Source organism: Plasmodium cynomolgi, chromosome 14, assembly GCF_000321355.1.
Source record: "Plasmodium cynomolgi strain B DNA, chromosome 14, whole genome shotgun sequence".
NCBI lineage: Eukaryota > Apicomplexa > Aconoidasida > Haemosporida > Plasmodiidae > Plasmodium > Plasmodium cynomolgi.
Genome location: NC_020407.1, coordinates 2,334,938 through 2,358,118, shown reverse-complemented (window position 1 = coordinate 2,358,118; position 23,181 = coordinate 2,334,938). Strand labels below are relative to the sequence as shown.

General features: G+C 47.4%; 5 protein-coding genes across 5 annotated transcripts; 2 read left to right on the top strand and 3 right to left on the bottom strand.

Moving 5' to 3' along the window:
- Positions 1 to 1,081: 1,081 nt before the first annotated feature.
- On the top strand, positions 1,082 to 4,976 carry PCYB_146160 (hypothetical protein; the record flags this gene model as incomplete). The annotated part of the gene is made up of 5 exons (XM_004225086.1): positions 1,082 to 3,625; positions 3,867 to 3,941; positions 4,177 to 4,302; positions 4,405 to 4,493; positions 4,648 to 4,976. 5 exons carry the CDS (start codon positions 1,082 to 1,084, stop codon positions 4,781 to 4,783), a joined length of 2,970 nt encoding a protein of 989 aa, XP_004225134.1. The 3' UTR covers positions 4,784 to 4,976.
- Positions 4,977 to 6,225: 1,249 nt separating this feature from the next.
- PCYB_146150 (hypothetical protein) lies at positions 6,226 to 13,745 on the top strand (the record flags this gene model as incomplete). The annotated part of the gene is made up of 14 exons (XM_004225085.1): positions 6,226 to 6,690; positions 6,866 to 7,117; positions 7,276 to 7,428; positions 7,629 to 7,830; positions 7,946 to 8,091; positions 8,345 to 8,434; positions 8,604 to 8,831; positions 8,920 to 9,084; positions 9,708 to 9,841; positions 10,115 to 10,604; positions 10,643 to 10,987; positions 11,642 to 12,412; positions 12,619 to 13,414; positions 13,588 to 13,745. Coding segments are annotated over 14 exons (4,395 nt in total), but the record flags the coding sequence as incomplete, so codon positions are not given.
- Positions 13,746 to 15,126: 1,381 nt separating this feature from the next.
- On the bottom strand, positions 15,127 to 16,662 carry PCYB_146140 (ATP synthase beta chain mitochondrial precursor; the record flags this gene model as incomplete). The annotated part of the gene is made up of 1 exon (XM_004225084.1): positions 15,127 to 16,662. A coding segment is annotated over one exon (1,533 nt), but the record flags the coding sequence as incomplete, so codon positions are not given.
- A 1,758-nt stretch (positions 16,663 to 18,420) lies between these two features.
- Positions 18,421 to 19,644, bottom strand: PCYB_146130 (serine hydroxymethyltransferase; the record flags this gene model as incomplete). The annotated part of the gene is made up of 1 exon (XM_004225083.1): positions 18,421 to 19,644. A coding segment is annotated over one exon (1,224 nt), but the record flags the coding sequence as incomplete, so codon positions are not given.
- A 2,387-nt stretch (positions 19,645 to 22,031) lies between these two features.
- Positions 22,032 to 22,901, bottom strand: PCYB_146120 (methyltransferase; the record flags this gene model as incomplete). The annotated part of the gene is made up of 2 exons (XM_004225082.1): positions 22,032 to 22,342; positions 22,835 to 22,901. Coding segments are annotated over 2 exons (378 nt in total), but the record flags the coding sequence as incomplete, so codon positions are not given.
- Between the last annotated feature and the right edge of the window lie 280 nt (positions 22,902 to 23,181).

Below are 23,181 nucleotides of genomic sequence, written 5' to 3'. Positions count from 1 at the left end.
TCCTCCCTGATCAGTCACATGCACACGTTCGCTCCCACCAGTTTTCCTATGCGAAGGGCCAAATGATTTTATCTTTCTCTACTCGAATGCGAGCTCGCGTGTGTTGGTACTAGGCTACCGCTCCTAAGTAGAGAGAGGTGGGCTGCTCATACAGTGGCAATGGGAGTCATTTTTTTTTTTTCCGCTCTTTTGACTCATCTCCCTATTTATTCATTTTTTTTTTTTTTTTTTTTTCTTCTTTTTTGAAATTTTGCAAAGAAGCGAATTCATCCCAAGTGCCTGATCGGTGCTCATACACTGCGCGACGTGAAAATGGCATTTTGAGGAGGAACATGAACAGCGGGTGGCGGGAAAAAAAAAAAACGATATAGGGTGATATATGCCCAGATAAGGTAAGCTACGCCAAGCCAAGATGCAATCCACTGTGATGAAGCGAAACGCGGTTACCAAGCTTACCTCTTTGCTCAACCTAAGGCGCGGCGAAGTGCCCGTTGGAACAGTTTCGCCACAATGAAAAGGGAGCAGCGTTTCGGGGAGAATCAGTTGAGAAGAAAAGCGTACAGGGGGGACACTGTGTGGTGACAGCGGCGACAGCGGCGATAGCGACGATAGCGGCGATAGCGACGATAGCGGCGATAGCGGCGATAACGACCATAGCGACAATAACCATAGCGACCATCCCGTCAGTAGGGTCAAAAGTCAGTACAGTCCCGGGATAGCCTTACGGGAGAGCCTCGCCACGGAAGGCATGGCCAGAGGTGGCGTCCAAACGATCGTGCGAGACCACCGCGCCTGTTCTGTTCCGCAGCCCATTCGAAGAACGCCATTTTAAGGAAGGAATCCAGCCTCGAAAACGTTTCACCGGTGAAAGCGAGCGTAAGTAGTAACCCTTTTAGAGGCGCATAAGCCAGTAGCTACTCTTCACGGACGCACCGGACCAAAATGCTCGGAAGAGCTACGATGACGAGTAATCGACTCACGCATCACTGGACTGTTACACCAAACTGTGAAGTGGCTGAACAGCAGGGGTGCCGCGGCAAAAAATAAATAAAAAAAAAAAAAAAACCTAATATGCGCAAAAATGGAATTATACGGAGAGCTCTACGACTGTGACGAATTACTGGATGAGTACAACGCGGACTACGGGGATGGAAAACGTCCGTGGGGGGAAGCCCTCATAGGTGAAGATCCCACCGCGCAGTGTGTAGAAAACGAAGCACACGTGAAAAACATAGAGATAGACATAAAGAGCAACCAGAAAAACGTATCAACTCAGTACCTATTCCTTTACATCAATACGTTTAAGCAGAAAAACATCAGAAGTGACAAGACTCTCTACGTGGTGAATTTCTACGACATCCACATGAAGAATGACGATAAGAATGTGCTAGAGACGGAGAAGGACATCGTGGAGTATTGCTTGGAAAACGTTTCCAGGGCAAAAAGGAGGGACAGGGGAGGCCACGATGGTGGCGGCGATGGTGATGGCAGTGGCGATGGTGATGGCAGTGGCGATGGCGATGGCAGTGGCGATGGCGATACCGGTGCGGACTCCATGCCGGCCGGCCAGCGCTCCAAGTACTACCTGTTTAAGATCTACGAAACGATTCTGAAGTACTTCCCATTCAGCTTCAAGCTATGGTATCACTACCTAAAGGATCGCATAGAAATGTTGACCGGAATTTATTATGACGAGAAGGAGGAGTATGAAGACGTAAATCGAGTGTTTGAGCAGTGTCTACTGTACATGTACCATTTCAAGGCAATGTACATTTTGTATATACAATTTCTGTTCCTCCAAAGGAAGGTACAAAATATAAGACTCATCTTTAACCTAGCCCTACAGAACATCACCCTGAATCAACATGAAGACTTATGGGAGTATCAGCTAAAATATATTGAGAAAATAAAAAGCAAGCTAATCAACTATGAGTATATTAAACGGTATGTGACGATTTATCCGGAGAATATCGTTCACCTTTTTAATCACTATGTGAAGTATAAAATGTGCAAGCATGCGTTGAATACGTTTTTTTATATGATCAGTTGTGATGAGGTTGAGAATATCCAAATGGGAGATAAAACCATATATGACTTATACAGAGATATGTTTCAACTAATAAGTTCACGTAAATGTTTGGGGAATGACGTGTTGGTAACACTGAGGAAAAACTTCGACAGTCTTAAGAGGTATGAAAATGTCACGTCTATTTATACGTTGCTAGCGAATAGCTTCGTTTATGAAGGTCGTTGGAACAAGGCCATGGATGCTTATGAGGAGGGCATCTTAGAGTGCTACACGGTGAACGATTTTGCGGTTCTCTTTGAGGGCTACATCGAGACGATGAAGATTCTTATCGAGTTGAAGATGCGGGGGGGGGAAGGAAACGAGGTGAGAAGTGGTAGAGAGGAGGACAGTGACGAGGAGAGAGGTGGTAGAGAGGAGGACACTGACGAGGAGAGAACTGGTAGCGAGGAGGACACTGACGAGGAGAGAAGTGGGCCCCCCCCCTCCGGAGACGACTCCGTGGTGGACCTCTATATGGATAAAATAAACTACCTACTGGACAAGCGCAAGGCATTCATAGCGGATATCAAGCTGAAGAACAACCAGAAGAACGTCTACGTTTGGATAGGCAAAATAGACGCGATGGAAACGGCGGAGGAGAAGGTGGACCTCTACAACAGATGTTTAAAGCATTTCGAAGACGGGGACTACACCGGTCGACTCAGTGATGTGTATATTAGTTACGCGTATTTTCACTACAACCGTAACGAGTACGACAAAGCAGTGAACGTGTTCAATAGAGCTATCCGCGACCATAATTTAAAAACGCTGAATGAAATTTCAAGTGTGTACTGCTCCTGGATAGAGGTAGAGTTACTTGAGGGCAATTTTAAGCAGGCCTTGCGTATAGCTAGGTTAGCCATCGATCTTAGTAACGGCGGAAGGAGCAGCAGCATCGGCGGAAGCAGCAGCATCGAAGGCATCGGCGGAAGCGGCAGGATGATGCTTATGATGAAGAACGGCACAGGGACAAACACACACGAAGAAAGTGACGCTCCCTTTGGAAGAAACACACCAATGATACGAGATGACCATTTTGGAACACTCAATCAAAATTTCAATCTTTTAAATAACGTAAAGTTAGCTTGCCTCATCCTTGATCTGGAAATAAATTATGGCACCATCGAAACGTCAATAAATCTCTTTGATATCCTGTACCATAAAAAAATCATCACAGTTAAGATGGTCCTCTCCTTTGCCAACTACCTCTATGAACAAAAATATTTTTATGAATGCTTCAAAACATATGAGAAGGCTATTTCAATTTTCCATTATCCTTACCTGTACCCAGTGTACGTACACTACATAAGTAAATACGTGGAGCGTTACAAAGATAAAAATATTTCATATGTACGTGAGCTGTACAGACAAGCCATTTACGGAATGGATGGAAAAACTTTTATTCCGAAGGAGTTTGCCAAAACTGTGTTCCTTATGTATGCCTCTTTTGAGGAGAACTATGGCTTTTTGAAGAGGTCCCTTTCCATTTACAAGGAGGCCGTTCCCTTCCTGCCCGAGCCGGACAAAGTCAAGTTTTACAAGATCTTCATTTCGAAGGTGGGGCGAGCGTAGGTGCGCCGTGTGGGGGCATCGCTTCTCTGAGGGGGCATCGCTACTCTGAGGGGGCGAGCATACCCGCTGTTGCCACTGCTCACGTTTGCCGCGGCGAAGTTTAGCCGTTACCACTGCTCGCGTTTGCCGCGGCGAAGTTTATCCGTTGCCACTGCTCACGTTTGCCGCGGCGAAGTTTAGCCGTTACATTCACCCCCGACTATTTTTCCACTCACCTGATGTGCAGGTCTCCAAGTCGTACGGAGTGCACAAGGCAAGGGAGGCCTTCGAAGAGGCCATTCAGACTCTCAAGGACGACGACGTAAGAGCGGCCTGGCCCCAATGCGCCGCTGCGCGTTGCACTTCGATATGCGGCTCGTCCCATATGACACCCGTCGATATGCGGCTCGTCCCATATGATACCCTTCGATATGCGGCTCGTCCCATATGATACCCTTCGATATGCGGCTCGTCCCATATGATACCCTTCCATATGCGGTTCTTCCCATGTGATACCCTCCTCCACGTGACTCTTCCCTTCCTACCCCCCCCTGCAGGCGCGTGAAATTTGCCTCTTATACATCGACATGGAGTACAAGCTGAACGAATACGAGCGCGTCCGGGCGCTCTACATCTACACGGCGCAGTTCACCAACCCCTCTGTGCACATGTCCTTTTATCAGGTTAAGCGAGTTGCAGTTATCGTCCTAGCTGACCCGTTGTAGACTGTTTTGTGTCCACTCTCCTCACCTCTCTTCCATTTCCTCCCCCTCCCCTTTCTGCAGGACTGGCGAGAATTCGAAGCGCTGCACGGGAACGAGCACACCTTTAGGGATATGATAAGAATCAAGAGGAGCGTCCTCAGCCTGTTCTCGTAAGTTTCTCACGAGTGTACTCATGCATACATCTCCGTGTATACCTGTGTGATAATTTTTTCCTAGTGAATAGCCCCTGGTGGGACGCACCCCGTTCGTTCCTCCCCCATTAATTAACACCCGATATCCTTTCCCCCCTTCCCTTCTTTTCAGAAACTCGCGCAGCGGCAACAAGCCATTAGGCATGCTAGAGAACGATGATATGAACGGTTTGGAGAGTGCCAAAAGAAAACTGCAAGAAATGATTGACAATGAGGAGAGCGCTCAGAAAAGGGTGAAGGCAGATTGACCCCTTGGTTATTTTACCTTCACGTCCTTTGAAGTTTTCCCCTCGCTGTGGGGACGGTGTGGGATTGGGTGGATGCAAAGTGGAGAGCTGCACAGTGGACAGCTTCACAATGCGAGCACATCATTTGAGCGTCTCCAGCTGTGTGTACACATATCTATGTGTATATATCCGTTTGACCGTTTGTGTACTGCCTTCTTTTAGTTTGGGGGCTTCCCCTCCCAAGAGATGTTCCAAGCGCATGTGCGCTCCCCGGCGAAAGGGTCAAATGCAAGGGGGGAGGGAAGCAGCATTACCGAAAGGTCACGTTGTTTTATTTAATACCCCCCTGCAGTGTTTGTTTTGTGTGCCATTTGGTCGTTACGCTTTTTTTTGCCTTCTTTTTTGCCTTCTTTTTTGCCCTTTTTTTTGCCTTTTTTTTTTGCCTTCCTTTTTGCTGAACATTTTCGCGCCGTGGGGTCACCATAAACGCACGCCCCTGTCCATGTATCTCAAAATAACCTGCAACGTGCAAGGGGATGGCTAGTCCTGTGGAATGTCGAATGTGGACATTTGCGTGAGCTCCTAGAGAAATGCGCAGAGAATGGAGTAGTGACTCTTGCGGGTGATGAATCCCGCTGCTCGCCGCTACCATGTCAATGGCTTGCGGGAAATGCCCCCTTTTTTTTGCTGTCTCCGTAAGGGTAAAAGCGAAAAAAAAAAAATAAAAATAATAAAATAAACTGGCGAAGGAGCCCTGCAGCGCACCATCGCGCAAAATTCTTTCCCCCCTCTGGGATATATCCACTTGGAGGGAAGACTAATGGCGTGGTAAGCATGCACAGGGAGAGCGGCGCAGTCCATCCAGAAGGGGGTTCACTGCACATGCACAACGTCCCAGCGTGCCAATAGAATAAATGCACATAAGGTACACACACGTCTGCATATATGTTAACGTACATGTGAGAATGCGAGCAAAATGGGATTCACTTTCAAATTTTACAAACATAAGCACCTGTTTCGACTGAAGGAAAAATGGAAGGACATCGGGACACACGTTTTGTACTGCTCCAGTGAGGAGGCGGTGGAGCGACAGGAGAAAAAAAATCTGGGTGAAGATGCTATCCCTGGGAGTACCCCCTCCAAGGGATATGGTAACATAACCTATCCCGAAATTATAAACACCATTCAGTACTCATCCATTTGTATGTCCATCTTTAATAAGCAAAATGAAGTAGAAGGAATTGTTTCCCTGGACTATGAATTATGTGCTGGTTCTTTTGGAAAAAAAGCACATGAGAGGGTACCCCTGGGTGATATATACCATGCTGTATCACTACACATAAAGGAGCATTCTGTGCTGTCCAGTTTGTCCCCAAACAATTCCCTAATAATCAATTTAGTGGTCAGCAAAAATGTGAATTACTTAGATGATTTATGTTCCCATGTGTTCCATACATTTGAAGATATCGTTTTCATTTTACTATTTTTGCATAAAAAAAAAAAAAAAAAATGAGGAATATTTCTCCTGTGAGAAGATGAGCAAGTGTCTACACATCGATGTGAAGCAGCATTTGAAAATGGAGGAGATTCCATATAATCGGATTGTTCTTTTTTGTAGATACTCTTACACTAATAAAATTTATTTACGACCGACAAGCAGCTCGGATGTATACGATCTGCATGAACTGTTCAGAAAATATTCACAACAAACTGGAGGGGATGAAAATCACTATCTTATTTACAACCTTATTGAGAAAAAAACTGATGAAGATATCCTCCTATCAATACTTAACAATAAGAAAAAAATTATTGGCTTCGTTTGGCTAAAGAAAAACATAGACGTTAATGTCCTTGTCAATCTGTACAATTTGAAGGGCTACAACTATATGCTGCGACGGAAATTTTTTCAGGACATTGCCCCATCCTTGGTACTTCTTCCAATGGACACACCTCCTCTGCTTCTGCTAAGAAGAAAGGGGCAATCAACAAAAGGAACTCACCCAGTTGCCAAACATACCCTAACAGGGAAAACACATTAGCCTTATGTATACCTCTGCTTACTACTCGACATGCGTGTTATTTCACCTTTTTCCTACCTGTCAGGTTCCTTTCTCCGAAGGGACGAAAAATCTCAACAAAAAAAAAAAAAATCTGTTCATCCAATTTAAGCAATTCATTTTGAGCCAAATCAGCGTTGAGTGCGAAGAGGACCTGGACAAGAAGCACGAAATCGATGCGGATGTTATTTATGGCTACTTACGGGAACATTTGATGGAGGACGTGGAGGAGTACGCCGAGTATTTTGCCAAAAAGGATTTAGACACACGTGTGATCCTGCGGAACATCTACAGCAAGGTGTGTCCTTTACATGGGAGGAGGGCAGTGGCACCCCCGTTGTGCGAGCCATCCATAACGATTTGCCCTCCTACCCCATTTCCTTGACAAAGGGAGCTCAAAAAAGAAAAGCTCCATGAATGGCTGTTTTTCTCCCTCTTTTTTTCCCCCCAACGCAGCTGCAGTACGACTATGAAAACTGCTCGCAGGACCCGGACAACCGCAGCGTCAATTTTGCACTGATGAACAGGCTGGTCAACCTGTGTGCCCACATAAGCTACTCTGATGTAATGCGAACGAGGAGTTACAAATTGGAAAAACGTGGCATACACGTGAAGAAGTTAAGGGGGCAGGAATCGAGGGGCTAATTATGCGAATAACTTTGTGGCCCCCGCCGTTTTGCCAGCATCCTCTTCATGCGCAAGTGATAGGGGATGACCTCTCCACGAACAAGTGTTGGGTAGTGCTCTCTCCACGAAAAAGTGTTTGGTAATGCTCTCTCCACCTCTCTTCTACCTCCCCTTTAATGCAGATCGCCAAAGTCAGCGCCAAATTTCAAAGCCATTTCGACAAGGTCGAGATGCTCTACTACGACTTCAACACGGACAAGACGTACAAAAAGATATACGACAAAGTATGGAGGAAGAAGGCGGGCATAAAGACTGACGAGGGGGGAGAACACGGTACAGACGAGGAGGGATCCATAAGGGAGAGAATAAAGTGCAACCAGTTTGGTGTGCCTATCTCAGTTTGGTTGTGTCTCTCTCAGTTTGGTGTGCTTCTCTCAGTTTGGTGTGCCTCTCTCACTTAGACGTTTCCCTCCCGCCTCCCCTGCTCACAACCCAACAGATGCAAAAAAAATCAACATCATCAAGCTGAACTGCGACAATAGCGGCACGAGCAAGTCGGGAAAGAGCTCCAAGGAGGTGGTGAACCTGTCCTACTTCGACATATTCCTTCTCCTGCAGAATATCTACCCGGAGATCTTCAAAAAGGTGGGGTTGAGTGGCACACGCGAGGGGCATACGCGAGGGGTATAGGCAAATGGCATAGGCAAGCGGCATAGGCAAGCGGCATAGGCAAGCGGCATACACGAGGAAACTGCGTCGCAGGATTAACAGAAAAAGCAGCACCCATGGCATCTCCGTTATGATGACCCCTCAACTTGGCACCCCACCCCCAAGGTGGACCTCCCTCCACTATTTATAATCAGTTCTTAACCAACTGTGATATTCCCTCCCATCTCAGAACGAGATCATCCTTCTCTTTCTTTTCCTCGACTTGTACGAGTTGATCACCGTGGAGGAGTCGACCCCGTTTGATTGCGTCTCATTCAAGGTGAGTGCTTCACCAAGTTTTCTCTCCGCTTTGCGGTTATGTATGTCTCTCCCCCTTCGAAGTATCTGCATTTCGTCACCCAGGTCTACTCTCTCTCTCACCCACGTCTACTCGCCCTCTCACCCACGTCTAATCACCCTATCACCCTCTCTATCTCTCCCCCCCGCAGCTCTACCTGGACGAACTGGTGGACATTAAGAAAAACTACTTCATCTGCAAATACAAGCACATAGACTGGCTGAGCAGTTTGAGTGAAAAGGAGAAGAACGCCTTTTCGTTAAACTTGTTCATTTTGAATGACAAGGTGGGTTGGGAGCGGCAGGAGAGAGGCATAAAAGCGGAAGGAGAGTGGCAGAAAAGCGGAAGGAGAGTGGAATACGACCCAACGAGCACACACGTATGTGTGCAGGAGCACATGCACGCCTAACTGCTCATTCACTCACCTGATTAACTTCCCATTCACCTGCTTAACTGCCCATGCGCAGTACCAGCATCACTGCAAAGACGTGCTGCTGAAGATCGAGAAGTACTACGATGAAGTGGACTATGTTGTCGCCACCAACAACGAGCGAGGGAGAATCCCTCTCATCTTAAATTACTTCAATCGCGTGAAGAAGAAAAAAAAGACAAACACTTTGGAGTCGTTGTATGTGCTGAATAAGTACACTCTTTTTCTCCCTCCATGCACGGACTATATGAGGATGACCGATATAGAGGACGTGCAGAAGCTGCTGGAAGCCGTGGAGGACAAGGAGAAGGAGCCGATTAATATGGCTATTTTGTCTCTAAGGGAGTTCCACAGGAGGGCCGTTGGCCAGGGGCAGGGGGCCCCCTCAGGTTAGAGAGAGCGCGCCAAAATGGAGCGGCGTCCAAATGGAGCGGCGTCCAAATGGAGCGGCGTCCAAAGGGAGAGGCGTCCAAAGGGAGAGGCGTCCAAAGGGAGCGGCGTCCAAAGGGAGCGGCGTCCAAAGGGAGAGGCGTCCAAAGGGAGAGGCGTCCAAAGGGAGAGGCGTCCAAAGGGAGAGGCGTCCAAATGGAGCGGCGTCCAAAGGGAGAGGCGTCCAAACGGAGCGGCGCCCAAACGGAGAGGCGTCCAAATGGCGGAAAATATTCATGCCGCCAGCGCCAACTGCTCCCCATTTTGCTTCTCCTCCCTGCAGAGCTCAAGTTCTACCGCTCCCAAAACTACTACATCTTCGTCACGAGGTGCGGAGGAAAAGCGATCAATGTAACCGCGGGACGCATCCTGAACAATATCGACTTTTACTATAAGCTGAAAGCCTTCGATTTTAAGGACGTCATCCTGAGGAACGAGAATCGGGAAGAGAAGCACTTCCTGCTCTCCTTCTTTTTGTCCATAATTATTTTCAAGTTTTACGACAAGCGTATTATCCACAACATTTTGGGGTGAGCGGCGGGGGCCACCTTTGCATGGCTAAACCGCGTTTGAGGAAACCTCTTTGAGTATTCCTCTTTTTGTGAGCCTCTTTGTGTGAACCCCTTTGAGTGTACCTCTTTGAGTATTCCTCTTTTTGTGAGCCTCTTTGTGTGAACCCCTTTGAGTGTACCTCTTTGAGTATACCTCTTTTTGTGAGCCTCTTTGTGTGAACCTCTTTGAGTATACCTATTTGAGTATACCTATTTGTGTGAACCCCTTTGCGTGATTCCCGCCCTCCTTAGAATGACGAAGGCCTGTTCGTGCCAGATCGCCGTGGGAGACAACACCTACAGCGACGTCTACAAGCACTTCAAGTTTCTGTTTATAAAGGATAACAGTGTGAGTGTGTTTAAGAAGGAGTCCCCCATGTGTAATGTAGAAGCGAGTCATAACCATATGGATGGCAACAGACCAAAGAACGAACACCAAGAAGGGTTTTACCTCGTGATGACGAAGCAAATGTGTCTTAAAAAATATACAAATATAGATCATAACATCGTTTTTTGGGGAATCAATGACATATCCCTTAGTGTGATATATAGACTTATGACAAACAATGAGTATTTTTTTAATAACCTAATTATAGTTAGTCCTTATAGAAATAATTTTTTGGAAGGAACCATTACTGAGGTAATAGAAAAAGACGATCATAGCTGTAACACTATCAAAAACTGGAGCTTGGAAAATCTAGCCATGTATAAAAAGCTATCTAATTTAATGATAAAACAAAGAGTGAAAATAATTCACGATAATATTTTCAACATAGATAGAGAGAAAAAAAAATCGAATTGAATAATAATCAATTTATTTTTTATGATTATTTATTTATTTGCTTTGATAAAGAAGACATTAGTACTTATTCGTTCCAACTGAATAGCTATGAAATGGGGAAGAAAAAGAATTTCAATTTTATCGAGAGGAATAAGAGCTCTGCTTGCCCAAATGAATGCTTTGACTTTTTGACTAAGGCGAAGGATTACGAGAAGTTCGAGTCGAGCGAATGGCCTGCAAAGGAGCTATCCGTCGAGAGGGGCACTCTTCGGAGGGGTACACCTAGGAGGGGTACTCCTCGGAGGGGGATATATCGCCAGAACAGGGTGAAGAGGCAGCATGTGGTGGGCAGTCCAACTTTGAAGGGAATAAAAAAAAGTGGGTTGGGCCAACCGAGTGGCGGAAAAGACACGCGAAGCAACATGCAATATCCCGGGGGGGGGGACCCCTCTAGCAGCTCCGACTCCAGCGAGGGGGACCTCACAGGGGTGCCGTGTAAAGGAGCGAAGCATGGAGGGGCGAAGTATAACGGAGCGAAGCATGTCGGAATGCTGCATAACAGAGAGAAGCATGTCGGAATGCTGCATGACGGAGCGAAGCATGAGCAGAGGGGTGAACTCCCCGGGGGGAAAAACCCAACGAGGGAATCGGGGAGAGCAAACGACGAAGAGGAGTGCCACTCTGACTACTCAACGGTATCGTCCAGCTGCATAAAAACGAGCGAAACGAGTCAGTCGGAAGGGGAAGCGAAGGGTGGTGGCGCCCTCGAACTGGTCGACATGAATGATGATGTCACCGATCAGCAGGGTGGTAACACAACGAAAAGGGGACACCCCTTTGACGGCGCGTTACAGAGGGGAAGTTTAAACGGGGGAGCCTCGTTAAGCAAAGCTGCGGGAAGTAGGGGAGAATTGTGGAGGGAAGGGGTCTCAGGGCGGGTAGCTGCGCCTTCCCAGCTGGGTGAAGGTAAAAAAGGGGGGCCAAAAATGGTGGGCAAGGCGGGAAATTCGGACAAAGCGGGCAATTCGGACAAAGCGGGCAATTCGGGTGAGACGGTGCGGGCTGCGGCGCGTCCCTCCGCGGAGAGGAAAAACGTGGAAGGGTTGTTCAGCATCAGCGACCCCTTCTTGGATAAATACTTCGACAAAAACAGCACCTACATGACCGTAGTGAAAAACTGCGTAAGTTACATCGTCATCTATAGTGATAACATGGACATCCTCACCGTAGTTAATTTTTTTCTGAGAAACGGAGTCAACTCGTATAAGCTGTTAATTGTATCACCACACACATGTGCCAAGTGCACTGAAAAAAATCCAAAAAATAATTTAAGGGAAAAAATATCTACACATAGACTCTATTACCAACACAAAGAACACCTGAAGAAAAATTACATAATATCTGATGAGTCACTTAAAAAAAATAGTTATCACAAGAATTGCGTACCTGATAACGTTAAGCATGTCCTAAACAAAGTATTTGTCCTTTTTCATTTTCTAAAAATACGTATCATCCAGGGAGAGATCATTGCCATTAAGAAGAATAAGCAGAACCGCCTGAAACACGTCGTGGTTCGCTTTTGCAAGCATGGGAAGGTTGATCCGACCTTGGTGTCCGCTCAGAAGTTTATTTTCAGGAACACCGTGTTGATTCCCTGCAGGGTTTTGCTCTGTTCCTACGTGTTCAACATCAGCAACCATCTACACTATGTGCTCAATAAGGCCTCCATAGTGTACAACGACCGCATCTGTGTGAATCATAATTTTCAAGTAAGTCTCCCACCGTAGAGCAGATGCTTATCCGTGTCTGCCAGTGAGTAGAGGCCGCTTGTCTCTACGCCGTTCTTTAGCCCGTCCTCTATTCCTTCCTTTTTCCCGTCCTTTATTCCTTCCTTTTTCCCTTCCATTTTCCCCTCCTTTTTCCCTCCTTTTTCCCTTCCCTTCTCCCTTCCCTTCTCCCGCTTCTCCCCCCCCAGACGAACGACAAATTTATCTTCAGCGCCGGAGAGCTATGTGCATTTTCGAGTAAATATCGAATAGGAAAAGAGAACGTATTAAACCACGAGCAGTACAATGGTAGCGAAATTGGGAAGCTCGTAAGCAAAAGATTTTTAAGTATTATTATTGAGAATGTTCGTTTGCCGTGTGATTTTTCAGAATCACAGAAAAGCGTGAGTGGGGGGCAGCATGAGGGGAAGAAGAATTCCATCAGTGGGGTGTCCACAAATGGGGGGAATGTCCAACGTGGTGAAAGATGCCATGATGACGATAGCTACCTGCATGGGGATGAGGACAACCCTGTGGATCTGTACAGAAGGCTGAAGGTGTTCGAGAAGCCCATTATCCACTTCAGCTGCCTTCCTTGCGATTTTTACTTCTATCATTTCCAAGCGCCCACGGGGGACCTCTGCAAGTTCCACGACCCGTGTGCCGCGGGGGAGGGCAGCATCTGCAGTGCAGGCCTTGTTGGCGGTTTAGGCAATGGTGGCGGTTTAGACAATGGTGGCTGCTTAAGCAATTCTGGCTGCATCGGCAGTATCGGCCGAGTAAACTCCACGAGCCACAACGCAACTGCGGGGACGCACTCGACGAATGTGTATAACGAAGCCTTCCTGACGGACACCCTAAAGATATGCGTGCGCAGGGACATGCAGCTAAGCGAGCGATTCAAAGTGAAGCACTTCGAGGTCGCCAGCAACATCAGCACGGAGGGGTACTACTGTAGGGTCACGACGAATAAGTTTAACCTGATAAATTCGTTCACGTACTTGGGTAGGTCTCTTCGCGCCCTCGCGTGGTGGTGCCATGATAAGGGTGTCACTTGGTGTGCGTGTAGTGGCGTCAATCGATGCGAAGACGCACCACATCGGCTCGTGCTTCATCTGTTCGCCCTTCACCGGCTCCTCCCCCATCACCGCTCCCCTCTCATCGCTCCCCCCTGACAGGCCGCCAAAAGCTCAACTTCCACAACCTGCACAAACTGTGCAATATGTCAATCAACTATTTCTACGCGATTCTAAAAAGCATAAAGAACTACCCGAACTATGACATTTTGAGCTTGCTGAGTGAGGAGAGGGAGAAGTCCATTTTTCACTACAAGTAGGACGTCACGCATCAAATGATTAGTGATTTCGTCATACCTTAACGTGGTACCTTAGAGGATGCTCCCCACGTGCAGGTAAAATGGCACTACTACCCTCTTTTGGTGTCTTCCCCCCCGAGTACAGGTTCCAGATTTTTAGAGAAAAGCTGAAGACGAAGTTAATGCACCTGCCTTTGTTGAAGGAGACTATCCACGCACAGCTTCAGGTATGGACGCGGCATTTCGCAATGGGGGCTCCGTCCTCGCGCCACGTGAGCAGTCGCATTGCACATGCCACCGCTGTACGGAACGGCTATACGGAATGGCTACACGGAGCCGCTATACGGAGCCGCTATACGGAACCGCTCTACGGAACCGCTCTACGGAACCGCTCTACGGAACCGCTCTACGGAACCGCTCTACGGAACCGCTCTACGGAACCGCTCTACGGAACCGCTCTACGGAACTGCTCTACGGAACCGCTATACAGAACTGCTTTACGGAACCACTACACCCACGGCAGGGCGTCAACGACGCGGAGTCCTTCCGGAAGTACGTGCGCGAGCAGCTGTTCCTAGAAGATGGCCCTATGACGGACATAATCAAGGAGAAAGTAGAAACGCACCTGATCGAATACATAAAAGAAAATCACGAATTGCTCAATGGGTACTACTTGCCTGGATGAAGAGTCCCCCACGGGATGTGCCTTTTTCCGCGTGGGTGCCTCGGCTTTCCATTAGATAATTCCCCTTCGAAGTTGTACATAGGCGCGTATACCAGATAGTGCTTGTGCCCACGAAGGTGCGATGAAGTACGATCAGGGGGGATGGGCACTTACGGGAGATTAGTAACGTCTCGTCCACCCCAAGGCACCTTGCCTCTGACGCAAATGTAACCCACCTTAAAATTTAATTGAAACATGGGTAAGTTTGGTTTCGTTTTGAGGGAGAAAAAGGGTGAGGAACGGGAGTAACGTGGCGAATTGTCAACATGGCGAATTGTCAACATGGCGAAGTGTCAACATGGCGAAGTGCTAGCAAGGCGGAGTGGGTGCCGTGCACGACTTGTGGGAGGTAAACACGCACGGAAAAAACTGACACACCAATGTATGCACGCATGCAAGGAAGTGTGGCCAGGCTGTGTGCCGAACGCTCAGGAGCACACCAAGACGGGCACAACATTAGCACTCGCTATCGCTATCGCTACCGCCATTGCTATCGCCATTCCTATCTCTGTCGCTGTCCCGGTGACCGCCGCCCCTCCAGGAACACTCCTCACCTGCTTAGCTGGAGTAGAGCTAGCCATCCGCGCTACCGCTATTGGCACTACCGCTATTGGCACAGCCGCCATTCGCACTACCGCCATCCGCGCTACCGCCACTCGAAGCACCTGCTAGCCAATTCACGAAACCTGCTTGGCCATCTCAACCGCCTTGGACTTCACTTCCTCCAGGTCGCCCACCATATAGAAGGCCATTTCGGGCAGGTCGTCACAGTTGCCCTTGAGGAGCTCAGAAAAGCCCTTGATGGTATCATCCAACTCTACAAACCTCCCAGGCTTACCAGTAAACACTTCAGCCACGGCAAATGGTTGCGACAGGAATCTCTGCACCTTTCTTGCCCTGGCGACAGTTAGCTTATCCTGTTCGGACAGCTCATCTATTCCTAAAATGGCAATAATATCTTGTAATGATTTATAATCCTGTAAAATCTGTTGCACATTTCTGGCTACTTCATATTGCTCCGCACCGACAATATCTGGGGTTAACATACGGGAGGTAGAATCTAATGGGTCAACAGCAGGGTAGATACCTAACTCAGCTATAGATCTCGACAGAACAGTCGTTGCATCAAGATGAGAAAAGGTCGTTGCAGGTGCAGGATCTGTTAGATCATCTGCTGGTACATAGACAGCCTGAACAGATGTGATAGAACCATTTTTCGTGGTGGTGATTCTCTCCTGTAGAGCTCCCAAATCTGTGGATAGTGTAGGTTGGTATCCAACTGCTGAAGGAATACGACCTAACAAAGCTGATACCTCGGAACCTGCTTGTGTAAATCTGTATATATTATCGACAAAGAGTAACACATCTTGATTTTCTTCATCTCGGAAATACTCAGCCACGGTTAAACCAGTTAGGGCAACTCTTGCACGAGCTCCTGGAGGTTCATTCATTTGTCCATATACCAGAGCTGCCTTTGAACCATTAAAATCATACTCTCCATTTCCAATTTTTTTTTTCTTAATCACCCCAGTTGTTATCATTTCATGATACAAGTCGTTCCCTTCTCTTGTCCTCTCACCAACTCCAGCAAAGACAGAATATCCTCCATGTTTCTTTGCTACATTATTAATTAATTCCATAATCAGTACCGTTTTTCCCACTCCTGCTCCGCCAAACAGACCTATTTTCCCCCCCTTAGCATATGGTGCAATTAGATCCACTACCTTAATACCTGTAATTAGAAGTGCGGGTTCGGTACTCTGATCTGTGAATAATGGTGGATCTCTATGAATCGGTAGCATTTTTTTACATTTTATGCTTCCGCATTCATCTATAGGTTCCCCAATTACATTCATAATTCTCCCAAGAGTTTCTTTCCCTACCGGTACTGATATTGGTTTGCCACTATCTAAAACTTTTTGTCCTCTGACTAACCCATCCGTTGCATCCATGGCGATGGTCCTCACTACTTTGTTTCCTAAATGTTGTGCTACTTCTAAGATGATTTTTTTATCATCCAGGTCTGCTTCAAGTGCGTTTAGAATGGAAGGGGGAGTGTCCCCAAATTCCACATCTACCACGGCTCCTATGACTTGTGATATTTTTCCCACTTTGGTGCTACTCCCCTTTTCGTCTCTTTTATTTGCTGCTGTAGCATCTCCTGAGCCTTTAGTCCCTGTGGCAGTGTTCTTCTTCAGGTGGGCGCTTTCGCTACTGGAGAAGTGTCTACAAAGGGGGGTAGCCTTCACTGTGCAATCCGTTTTGCTGCTAACTTGTCCGCCCATTTTACCCCCAATTTGGTTGCCCAACTTAGCGTACCGCCTGAGCGGCGTGTTCCGCATCCACCTGAACCGGTGCATTGTGTTTGGGGGGAGGCAACTCTGGAGACGAGGTGAATCGACGCGGGGTTACTTCAACGGGGGGTTACTTCAACGGCCCGCTAACAGGTTCTGCAACGATGCCGGGATGAGCTTTATCGTTATATTTCGTTCTACGATGGGTCACACTTCGCCCAGATGAGCTTCCCTCCTTCTTTCTCCAGCTTCGTCCAACAGCTCTCCTTTCGCGGCGCACCCCTGGTAGTTTCTTCTCACCACTTGGTAAATCGCGAGAGGGGAATACCCCGTAACCCAATTCGCAAAAAAAAAAAAAAGTGAAGAACTCTTCCACGCGCTCTGTGTGATATGCCCACGAATGTACAATGTCGAAGTGGTTAAATTGGCCTCTGCAGATACGCCCCTGGGCTTCCACTACATATATGCGTATGTAAGTATGCAGAGTGAATGGACTCGCGAATGAGTGAAGTCAATGCACACATTGGTTTGTCATGCCTTCTAATGCCACTACGCATGGGGGGTTTCCTTTCTTTTCTAAATGGAGTGTACTTCAAAGGTATGCTCGGTTGGTTAATTCGGATCTGGTTCTTTTCTTCCTCGATGGAAGCTTTACGTTGCAAGAAAAAAAAAAAAATTCCCTCCAATTTGATGTAAGGGAATCTTCTTGCGACGTCAATTTATGATGCCCCTTCTCATGACCATCAGCGTGACGACCAGTGTGACCATCCGCATGGCCATCTGCACTCCCTTCCGTGTGATCCCCCTTTTTTAAAATTGCGCGCCTCCCTCCACATCCGGCTCGCATTTCCTTCCACTTCCGGCTTTAATTTTTTCGACCCCAAATGGCAAAAGAATGGAGCTGCTGATTTGGCCTGAACGTGCAGTCGGGTCACCGCGTACGTAAGCCGGTGCGCTAGCGAGGCACACACGTGGGCATACAGGATCGTTGGTGCACCGCTAGGGTTCACACGAGCAGCAGCCGTCAGAGAAAATTGCAAAATTGGCAAGCTGGAAAAATTGGCTAAGTTGGCAAAAGTGGCTAAGTTGGCAAACGTGGCAAGCTGGCAAAAGTGGCAAGTTTGCCATTAGGTACACCCCTCCGCTTCGGCATCCCGCCCATGTTTCCTTTTTCCGGCGCGGAAACGAGGGCCCGCAAAATAACCGGCGCAGCTGCCGCTCCGCTCACCTCAAGCGGTTAAACGAATGGTGAAACGCTGGAGGAGAGTTGGCTAAGGGAACCGCTTAACCACGTGGGGAAAGATGGCGATGGCGACGTTGGAACGGTTCACCAATATGGGAATGTGCTCTGATGGGAAGGGACCAAACAGGTTGACCATTTTCCGGGAGAGACTCCCCCCCTCCATGAAGCTTCTCACCTTTGCGATATTTACTTTTGACTCATGTGTTTGCAAGTGAGCGTCCCTTTGCGCATTCGAGGTCTATCCCGCGATGGGGGTAGTGCAGGGAGGGGAAAAAATAAAAATAAAAAAAAATAAAAAATAAAGAAGTAAAATAAATAAAATAAATGAGGAGCAAACGGCGAAACAGCCACACCCACCCGCGCTGGGGCACACCCGTGGAGTGGGCTCGCCGTCGGAAGGGCCCCAAGGGCACCACACCCCCACCCCTAGCCCAATCAGGGGAAGGGCAAGGCGCCGGCCCAGCTAACAACCTCCTGCTTCAACTTCTGCAGTTCAGCATTACCAGGCAAACCCTTCTTAAAGTCGACGAGTTTTTTTCCATACTGCTCCTGCAAAGCCACAGTTATTTTGATGGCCCTCTCCAAAATATCTGCGATAAATTCCATGTCCTTTTCCTTTGCACCTCTGGTAGTCATGGCAGGAGTACCAATACGTACCCCACTCGGCGAGACGCAGTCCACATCCGACGGAATGGTGTTTTTATTCAGTGCCACGTTAATCGCATTACACGTTTCCTGTAGTTTAGATCCTGTAATGCCAAACTTCCTCAGGTCTACAACAACAAGGTGATTATCCGTTCCGTTGGTAACTAAGTCAATATTTTTACTAAGTAACGATTTAGCTAGTGCTTTACTGTTTAGTAGAACCTGTTGTGTGTATGCCTTAAAATCGGCTGACTGAACCTCCTTCAATTGACAAGCAACAGCTGCAATTTTGTTATTGTGAGGTCCCCCTTGGAAGCTAGGAAATACTGCACTATTTATTTTTTGATCAATTCCTGGATTTTTTTTTTTATTATAAAATACCAAAGCACTTCTAGGCCCTCTTAATATTTTATGAGTCGTTGTGGTAACTACATCTGCATGCAGAAATGGATTATTCAATATTTTGCATGCAACAAAACTTGAGATGTGTGAAATATCTGCAAATAGATATGCATTCACTTCATCACAGATTTGTCTAAATTTCTGATAGTCTATGTCTCTAGGGTAGCTCGTGTATCCACATATTATGACCTTAGGTTGGAAGGACAAGGCCATCTCGCGAACAACATCAAAGTCTACATATCCTTGGTCGTTACACTTGTAGAGCTTTGATTCAAACATGTCCGATGTGATTGAAACTTTTTTTTTTTCATCAAAGAACCCATGTGTTAAATGTCCTCCTGAGCATAGATGCATTCCCATTATTTTTCCCTTTACTCCTACTAGAGCGTATAGGGCTTGGACATTGGCCGCAGATCCGGAAAGAGGTTGCACGTTCACTCCCCATTCTTCTTCGCTTACGTTGAAGGCTTCTAGTGCCCTCTTTTGGCAGAGCTCCTCGATTTTATCAATGTAGTCATTCCCTCCGTAGTATCTCTTCTTGGGGTAACCCTCCGAGTACTTGTTACTCACTCGATTCCCGAGGCACTCGCGCACGGCCACGTTCGTCAGGTTCTGCGGTGAGGAGAAGTGGTGGAGAAGAGACGCGGTGGAGAGGAGAAGTGATAGTAAGGAGACGTGGTGGAGAGGAGACGTGATAGTAAGGAGACGCGGTGCGAAAATTCCCTTTCAGCTGAACGACACAGCGCGTCTACACGGGCGGTCGCCCCTGCCGCGCCCGCGGAAGACCCACCTCAGAAGCTATCAAATTTATGGTCTCTCTCTGTCTCTTCTCTTCGTCTGCCAAAATGTCGTACAGCTCCTTGTCGATCTGGTCCAGCGGCTTGTTGTTAAACTGAGAGGAAGCAGAGTTTTCGTGTGTGTGTCGGGGGGCCACGGAGCAGAGAGCACGAAAGAAAAGGATAAAAAGAGAAAAAGCGAAAAGGGGAAAAAGCGAAAAAGAGAAAAGGAGAAAAAGCGAAAAAGCGAAAAAGAGAAAAAACGAAAAGGCGAAAAAGCGAAAAGGAGAAAACAATTTTTTGGGGGGGATGGGGAGTCTCTACCGTTGGGGACTCCCATCGATGAACCGCTAATTAGATTTCCCCCCTTTGGGGGGTGTTCTTACCATTTTGGTGCGACGTGGGAATTAAAGGATGGACTCAACTTTATTTGTTGAGATGGGGGGAGAGTTACTACTCTGAGGGGTATAACCACTGGCACTTCCTTATGTGTGCGTTTTTTTTTTTTTTTGTTTTTTTTTCCCACAATGAGTTTTAAGTTTTCACAAAGAATGAGTGAACACAAAGGATGGTAATACGATTGCACATTCTCATTTCTGAGATTGTACCTTTGGTCAGGAAAAAAAAAAAAAAAAAAGAAGGTAACTGAACGGGGGCTAATATCCTCTTTACGCAAAGTACGAAATTGCTTCTCCATCCAAATGTGTGCATTGGGGAAAGCTAACACATTTGCCCCCCTGCCCCGCAGAGCGTGTGCATACGGAAGCCGCACCAGTGGAGAGAAAAAGAAATGGCTACCTCTGCATATGCACAGCTTGCATGTGTTCCTTGGTGACTCCCGAGTGGGGCGCTTACCTGGTGGGCTAAAGCTTTTTTATGTGTGCCCAACAAAGTGGAGCTGCCTACCCCCCATGGTAGAGTTCGGGGGAGGCGACTGCTCCTTCGAGTTGGAAGCACGTTTTTCGCGGCACCCCCATATGGTTTCCGATTGCCTTGGTGATGGTGATGTACTGATGTACTGACGCACTGATGGGCGTATGAAAAAAAGGCGCTCCTTCCTTTGGGTTCTCACATGGAGGTGCCAAACTGAAATCACGCAGTCCCTTCACTTTCCCTCTTTGGTGTACTATGGGCTCAGTTTTGAACGGCAAATGGATGTAGGGGTGGGTCCAGTTCTCTCGGACGGGGAAAGCGGTTTCGTGACATAAAAAAGGAGCACACGTTTGGGAGTGTAGGGGTTGAGAAGTACGTTTGAACGTACGCCTGAACGTATGCCTGAACGTACGCCTGATCGTACGCGCCTGTGCAGCTATGCGCACTGTCGAGGCACTTCGTGGGAAGGACACAAAATCAAACAAAAAAAGGGGGCAAAAAGGAAGCAAAAAAGGAAGCAAAAAGGGGGCAAAAAAGGAAGCAAAAAAGGAAGCAAAAAAGGAAGCAAAAAGGGGGCAAAAAAGGAAGCAAAAAAGGAAGCAAAATGGGAAGCAAAAAAGGAAGCAAAAAATGGAGGGGTTTCACTCCTGCATGCAAACAATGGTAGGAAAACGCGGACAGGTGCCGCTTTGTGCATGCACATGTGGCTTCCCCTTAGGTGGCATTCCGCGGGGGGGACTTCGGGCGCAGGTTCTCAATCTCGGTGGTAGTGCCCATGTACTTGCCGCCCACATAGGAGGTGGCCTCGGGCCAAGCAATGTCCCCCTCGAACCACCCAGTATACTCCTCCTTATTGAACAGAGTAGTACCCAAATTCTTGCCCAAAGTCAGCCAGCCATTTCGGATATTCCTGTTGGTGCCAAAAAGTTCAATCTTCCTTCTACCTAAACAAAATTTCTCAATAATTTTATACAGTTCCTCCGGCTTGTTATTATTATAGATATTTTCGTCAGTTTCTTCTGCTATAATGACATCAGTGTCAAGGTTCGCATGAATAAAATGGATATCATACGAACGTCTAACAGCTCCCTTAATGCCAACCAAGCAATGTTCAGTCGTTCTCTGTAGATACGAGTTTTCATTATTTATCTCATTCAGGTACTTTATTTTTTTGTTCGTTTCCTTTATATTAGTTTTCAACCAGCATATATCCTCACATCTACGGTAACCCCATTTCGTTAACAGAATTCTAGCGTCTTCTAGATGTGTGATTCCACACCAAATAAAAAGGAAAGAAGGTACATCTGCTATTTTATCTATTTCTAAGCTAGCCAAGTCATCAAGGGACCAAAATTTATCTCTGTCATTATTGATATCTCCATTCAAATCGTAGTTTTCTATGTGCATGCTGTTCAGTAAATCTAGGTTGTGTATTTTCCTGTCGTAGTATTCTTTCCAAGGTGGGTCGATAAGGATGACATCAAATTTTGTTCCTAATGATCCCAAGTCGAATGTCCTTAGATCACAATTGATGTACCTAGCTGGGGTGGACCTTTTCTTTATGATAATATTTTTCAATTCTAGGAGTTGCTTCAGCTTAGGGTATTTATCGAATCTCTTATTTTCATCACTATCTCTAATAAAATTTTGTGGCCTTTCTCCTGTGTTCACAAAATTTTGGTTGTAATCGTTTTGGAGTCGTTCCCTTCCGTCCACGTTTATGTTGTATGTCATCACGCTGCCTTTTCCTTCGTTCTTCTGGTCTCCTTTTGTGGGTCCCCTCTTGCCGAGGTCGCCCTGGTGCGCTTCTACGGGGTGGCCCTCTACAGGGTGGCCCTCTACAGGGTAGCCTTCTGCAGGGTAGCCTTCTGCAGGGTAGCCTTCTGCAGGGTAGCCTTCTGCAGGGTAGCCTTCTGCAGGGTAGCCTTCTACGGGGTAGCCTTCTGCAGGGTAGCCCTCACCTGGGTACCTCTCCCCTGGGTACCCCTCCCCTGGGTACCGCTCCCCCGGGTACCGCTCCCCCTGGAACATGTGCCCACCGCCCGGGCGGTACGGCGTAGGTATGGGCCTACCATACGGGGGAGGGGGGGCTCTGAAATTTCCTAGAAAAATTCCATCGTCTTTTTTTACATCTCGAGAAAAATTATCCATACTGTTTAAGCCTGGTGTCATGTCAAACATCATGGGGTTGCTCATTTCACTACCATGCGGGGGATGCATCATCTGATTTTTTCTCTGCATGTGAAAGCTGTTCCCTCCTACGGCGATGCTATTTGGGCCCGTTGGGCAGGGGGGGAAACTGTTCATTCTCACGTTTGGGGGGGGCATCGGCTTGGGGGGGTTCATCCCCATGTGGTACTTGCTGCTACCTGGGTTCATATACATATTGGCGTTCTTGCTTTTTAAATTATTGGGGGGTGGAAATATGCTTGGTCCCCCCTCCTTCATGATGCAGCTGCCGTCTGGCGGTGCGACTGGCGGTGCGGCTGGCGGTGCGGCG